Raw genomic sequence first — 6,450 nt, 5'->3', positions numbered from 1 at the left:
TGTGTGTATATGCGTGTTTGTGTGCAACAATGATGAGCTCAGGCCCAAAGCATATACTCCTCCTCAGTCTGTGTGGGAAATGAATAGATTCTCAAACACAAAGCACAAACAAAACAGGCAAAGAACAAACTGGTTTACAAAACTGTGAGATGTTGCATATTTTAGACCGCCACTGATTAGCGTAGTTTACATGCATGTAATAATAGAGGGACACTTTAATGGGTGAACATATCTGGGGACACGGGTTGACCTTGACTAAAATATAAACAACAACAACAATAATAATAACAATACATTTTATTTGAAATAGTCACATTTACATTTCATAGTCGCTCTTGTTTTGTAATAGAACTTTGTAAATATTTTCATCGTTCCTTTTTATCAATCTTGATATTTGGTTTCGCGTTATTAGAGTTGTGATATTTTGTTCTCTAGTACAGTGGTACCTCTACTTACGAAATTAATTGGTTCTGGAAGAAATTTATTCACTAGAAAATTTTGTAAGTGGAGACGCATTTTCCATGTAAATGCCCGAATTTGTTTCAAGCCCCCCCCCCCCCCCCCCCATTCAGACATAAATGTTTCCTTAAGCATCAAAATATGTAACAAATACATGTTACAATTAGATTATACACAATAAATGAGAGTTGTGCATAATGTAAAAAAACAAAGAATAGAAAAAAGAATAAAAATAATGATCATTTAACTTTTAACTGCGTTGTCAGAATTTTTTGCCCTCTTTTGTTTCGTTTATGTTCTTTCTCAGAAGTGGTTTTTGCCTGGCGTTTCGTAAAGAACTGATCCGAGGACGTTTGCTTTTGTCGGCTTTTAACAATCCTTCGAAAATGTCCAAGGCAAACATCAGCATCGTGAGCAATCGCCCGACTGGTGAACACATTTTCTGCGTGATTCACATTTATGTAAAAAGATCGGAACACCTCATGGCCCGAAGGGCGAATGACCAGGACGCTGCAGAGCCACAGATTTATCTATCTACATACGTGGACACATCCGGTAGAGGTCCCTCTTAGCCAATGGGATGTCAGGATGATGCTTGGTAATAGCCAATGGCAGAGCAGCTCTAAGTATATTGCGTTCAGAAAACTCGGAGCTGGGAGTAGCGTATTTTTTAAATACTGTATTTTTACCTTTCATATCTTGAAATTTCTTTCGTAACAAGAGGCAATATTTTCCTGTTGAGACGTTTTGTAACTTGAACATTCCGTATGAAGAGACGTTCGAAAGTAGAGATACCACTGTGTTTTGCAAGCGCTTTTTATTTTATGCATTCTTTCTTCCTGGCTCATTGTGACCAACGATTTCAGTTTGTACTTTGTCGGTGAGCTTTTCTGTAATAAATATTTTTTGTCATCACACTTTGTCTGAGACTGCATTTCTGGAATCCAAAACATGATTCGGTTCGGTTGAGAACCTGACAAGTATGATAAATCACTACTAGATGGCACGAGTGGCTTTGATCACATCTTGGTCCGCACATCGTGTGAGTGTGAATGTACAGTATGTATACCACTCCTTCTCAAATAGTGGGGCACCCCCCCCCCCATATTTTCTTTCTCTCTCTCTGTTTATCTATAATTCAGGGGTGTCAAACTCATTTCACATTGTGGGCCACATACGGCCTCGGTAGATGTCAAGTGGGCCGGACCATTAAAAATGATACCATACTCTGCCATAAATAACCAAAACAATATGTCTTTCCTTTGTTTTGGTCTAAAAAAGCACAAGAACATGAGGAAAATTTGGACATTTAATAAACATATCTTTCACAAAACATTTCATGAAGTACCTTAAGATTTCCTTAGACCAGGGGTGCCCAAACTCTTTGGACCTCAGATCGACTTTTCGATCAACCAACCTCCCGGGATCACCCCTTAGCGTGTGTACGCGCGCGCGCATGCATGATGAGAAACAGCCTGACACGCATGCGATGCACTTTTGCAGCCTGTTAACTATCTAGCTAGCTCACACGTACCGTTTTAAAGTGCTTCCTTGGGCCCTCTAGATTCCTATTCTTTGCCCGTGCCCTCGGTGAATTGTACACAAAGCAAACTCTGAATGAGAAAAATGACAATAAAAGATAAAGCCCAACAGCTCTGATAACAAGCCGCAATTGCAGACTGGTGATCGCTAACAACCTCCGGTGACGTAATCGCTCGCCACCGTAGGTTAATGATTTACCTGCTTTATTTTATTTTATTTTGTGAAAATGAGACTGACAGGACGATGAGGGTGCAGCGTACATTAACACAAAAAAAAATATTACTAACATGTACAAGACACAAATGTTTTTTCTTCTCCTCTACACCCCTCGGATACACTTGGGACCTGTCCTAGATCTACCGGTCGATCAGGATCGACGTAATGGGCACCCCTGCCTTAGACAAATGTGCAATTTACTTTTATCATTGACAGTGATCCCTCGCTACTTCGCGGTTCGTTTATCGCGGGTTCAGTGCATCGCGGCTTTTTTCAAACATATCATTTTTTATTTTTTTTTTAACATATACATGGAGTACAGTACTGTATATGTTGCTCTATGTGACTCGCTGTTGTTTTGCAGCTTCTCGCGGACCGTTTACGGACTTTAAATTTTTTTTTTTTTACCTGTTTATGTTAATTGGACGCTACTCCTCGGATTTTCGTTTATCGCGGGTGGTTTTGGTCCCCATTAACCGCGATAAACAGTCGATCAGTCACAACACCCCTGAGGACCAGGTTATAAATTATTTTTTTATTATTGTGACAGAAACAGCATGAATACAATACAGGCTAAAATTGTCAAGTCACACCAATCGATCAGCAGCTATAACAGGAGAAACAAAATTGACATGGTATTGCACATAAAAACATTCGCACTGCAATGAACTCACAGCAAACATACGACAAAACTACTCATTTCCAGTCATTCATGAATCCATTTCCTATAATCGCTTATCCTGACAAGGGTCACAGCAAGTGAGTTGCAATCTATCTCAGCTGACTTTGGGCGATATATGGACGACACCCTGGAGTGGTCGCCAGCTAAGCGCAGGCTAACTCATTGCACTCAAGTGAGTGAACAAGTTCATCGCCTAATCTATTTCTACATACAGCATCTTGCCAAAATAAGGTACTTTGGTACATATCACAGGCAGTAGCAAGAAAAAGAGGCAGAATTTAAAGGCATCAGACAGTTTTCTTGTTTCTTGAGCTCATGACAGCAGCAGTTGAACAAGGACACGAGTCTCCCGGTCCATACTGCCACCACATGGCCACAGAGTGAAACAACAGCAATTCAGTCATATCATAAAAGGCACAGCGATATAGCACGCGGCAAGGGGGGGGGGGGGGCGTAAAGTTTACATAGTTTTTCATATCATAAAAGGCACAGCGATATAGCACGCGGCAAGGGGGGGGGCGTAAAGTTTACATAGTTTTGATACAGTGATTAGTCTTTTTTTTTTATACCTGATACAGTAGTACAATGTCACACAATATTAAGTCAGTGACTTCGTCCAAACGTTAACTTAGTGTGAAGAACAAAAACCCAGCAGGCACTGTGGCAAGATAAAAGAGGCACAGAAATATAACAGCAGTCTTTCATTCCTGATGAATTTTCAAGCACTTTGGATGAAGTCACTTAAAGGTAAAAATAAATCACTGAAATAAGCCATGAATTTCACTCCTCAAACATTGCAGCACCTGCAATAGAATTAGTACAGTGTGTGTTTGTGTCGTTCCTTGCCCTTCAAAGCATACAAATGAAAATGTCTCCATACGATTTTCAAAAATATTATTCACAAAACCAAAACATTTATCAGCAGGATATTTTGTTTACGATCCATCCATCCATTTTCTGATCCATTTTATCCTCACAAGCAGAAAAATGAGAGCATACTGGAGTCTAATCCCAGCCGTCTTCGGGCAGTTGGCGGGTTACACCTTGAACAAGCTGCCAGCCAATCCCAGGGCACACAGACGAATAACCATTCACACTCACAATCACACCTTGGGACAATTTAGAGTGTTCCATTAACGTGCCGTGCATGTTTTAAGAATGAGGGAGGAAACCGGAGTACCCGGAGAAAACCCATGCAGGCACAGGGAGAACATGCAAACTCCACACAGGAAGGCGGGAGCCAGAATCGAACCCTGCACCTCTGCACTTTGAGACGGATGTGACCCCTTAGTTTATAATTATCAGCATATTATTTGTTGTAGTGTTGTCATTGTCAGTTATAAAGCTCAGCTGGGAAAAAAAAAATCGATAAAAAATGTTGTTGTCAGGCAGTCCTCACGCCACCAAAATGACTATTTTTCGGTAAATTATAAATATCTCACTAATTTATTGCACTGCATTGGATGACGTCAACATGAGCCAGTGCCATTTCACAAAAGCAAATTAATGTTGAGTCATCAGGTGTTTTATAACAAAATGGATGACAGGTGAGTGTCCACAGGTGAGTGTCTAAGAATGTTAATAGATTTGTTATCAAGCTATATTCAACACTTTAAACAGGCTAACAATGCATAAAACTAACAGACAAAATCAGGCCCAGATCAATTGAAACCATTAGTGTAAAAAACAGTAGATCTATACAATAATAGACCATCATGAGAAAAATGTGGTTTCCACCTGGCAGCAAGGATATGGTTCTAAAGTGAGGCAGACAGTGTGTTTTTAATATAGGCAATAAAAATGGGTCATATTACTGTCTCTGCATACGCTTTTAAACTCTTGGCTGTTTCAAACTCTGACAAGAGATCCACCTCTGAAACACTTCAATTCAAATTCAGCAGCTTTTATAGCCTTGTGAGAAATCCTTCCAAACTTGCCGCAACCGAGAAGGCTGAAAGCCATTGATGAGAACAAGTCTGGCAAAAGTGCACCTGTCATAGTCCAGATTCCGGATTTCAAAGAGGCTCCTCCCGAATACCAGCCAGCTTCTCGAGGGGACAGGCTGTACGCCAAGCACGTGCAGACACAATCCCACGTAGGCGTCCTCTATCGGGATCCTTCGGACGAACCTGGAAGCCCATGACACCTTGGCGGCCATGTCTATTGAGAAGACGTACCCGGCACCTGACACATATGAAGGGAAGCTGTCCTCAGGGTACAGCTGATTTGACAGGTGCCACTTGCTGTTGCGGTCCCTCCTTGGCTTGCCGTCGGATATCACCGATCCTGCAATGTAATTATTCCTGGGAGAGCTGCTCAGTAATCTGACAAGAAAGAATACATTCACAAATATGTCGGCATCCACCTTCATGGCATAGGTGGTGTTGGGGCAGAAGGTTGCCAGCCAGTTCATGATCATCATGCTTTTGATTGTGAGATTCTCATAACTGTCCAAGAAGTTCATCTGGATGACATCTGAATAGTTATTGCTCTCCTCCTCCAGCTTGTCCTGGATGCCTTTCACCTGTCCTTCCTTAGGCACCCCCATGTAAAACAGTGTAATGGTGGACTGACCTGCAGCACCCCACGTTTCTCTTATGGCATCCCTTGCCGACGAATCCAGAGGTGCCACTGGCACCATAAACACCAGGAAGGGATTTCTCTTCCTACAAGCGTCAGGCTGATTGAAAATATAAGAGTACGTTTCGGGGGAGAGTAGCCTGTACTCTTCTGCAGGAAGGGGGCTTGGCTTCGTAACTTCCTTGACAGTTGCATTTCGAAGAGCAAACAGAACTATCGCGACCAAAATGGTCAGAGTGAGGAGCTTCACCAAGGAACGGAAGAAACACACCCACATAGCCCACAAGACCCCGACTCGCATACTATTAAACTGTTTGTTCGCGTTTGACGAATCCGGAAATGAACATGAACGTCACTGTAACTAGGAGGAGCGAAACCGGTAAAAATGGCTACGTCTCAATTCAACGTTTGTAGTTCCGTTGAGAGAGACTTGTCTCTGCGGAATGTCCAATCTCCTAACCTCTATTACACCTTTCCTTACCCTTTGTTGGATTATGTCTTTAGGTCAGGGGGAGACGAAAAGGTGCTTCCGCCCAACACTGGAAAGGATAGCACTATTTCAAATGAATTCGACTCCACTTCTCTGAAGTAACGTAATCGTGCAACGACAAGACTTTACCAGCAAAACTATTAACCCAACAATAAAATTAAATCCATACGTATTCCAAATGTTGTTGTTTTTGTGAATGATTTTTGTTACCCAATCAGCTCCCTCTTCCACTTAGTACACAGGTGTCAAAGTCAGGTCCTGGAGGGCCGCTGCCCTGCATGTTTTCCAAGTCTCCCTGTTGCAACACACCTGATTCAAATGAACAAATCATCAGCAAGCTCTGCGCAAGCCTGACATTGAACCTGTTCATTTGAATCAGGTGTGTTGCAACAGGGAGACTTGGAAAACATGCAGGGCAGCGGCCCTCCAGGACCTGACTTTGACACCTATGACTTAGTATCTTGTCCAGGTTTTCCTTGTT

At 42.0% G+C, this 6,450-nt stretch overlaps 1 protein-coding gene across 1 annotated transcript; it reads right to left on the bottom strand.

Moving 5' to 3' along the window:
- Positions 1-2,753: 2,753 nt before the first annotated feature.
- Positions 2,754-5,811, bottom strand: b3galt8 (beta-1,3-galactosyltransferase 8). The gene has a single exon (XM_086112547.1). The coding sequence runs from the start codon at positions 5,778-5,780 to the stop codon at positions 4,794-4,796; it is 987 nt and encodes a 328-aa protein (XP_085968673.1). The 5' UTR covers positions 5,781-5,811; the 3' UTR covers positions 2,754-4,793.
- Between the last annotated feature and the right edge of the window lie 639 nt (positions 5,812-6,450).

The sequence above is a fragment of the Hippocampus guttulatus genome, chromosome 5 (assembly GCF_054856545.1).
Source record: "Hippocampus guttulatus isolate MCC_2025c chromosome 5, RoL_Hgut_1.0, whole genome shotgun sequence".
NCBI classification, from domain to species: Eukaryota; Metazoa; Chordata; class Actinopteri; order Syngnathiformes; family Syngnathidae; genus Hippocampus; species Hippocampus guttulatus.
The sequence above is the reverse complement of the archived record's forward strand: the minus strand, read 5'-3'. Positions and strand labels throughout refer to the sequence as shown.

Excerpts from the sequence above, each read along its gene's own strand:
- b3galt8 (XM_086112547.1), bottom strand. The coding sequence starts at position 5,780 with ATGCGAGTCGGGGTCTTGTGGGCTATGTGGGTGTGTTTCTTCCGTTCC.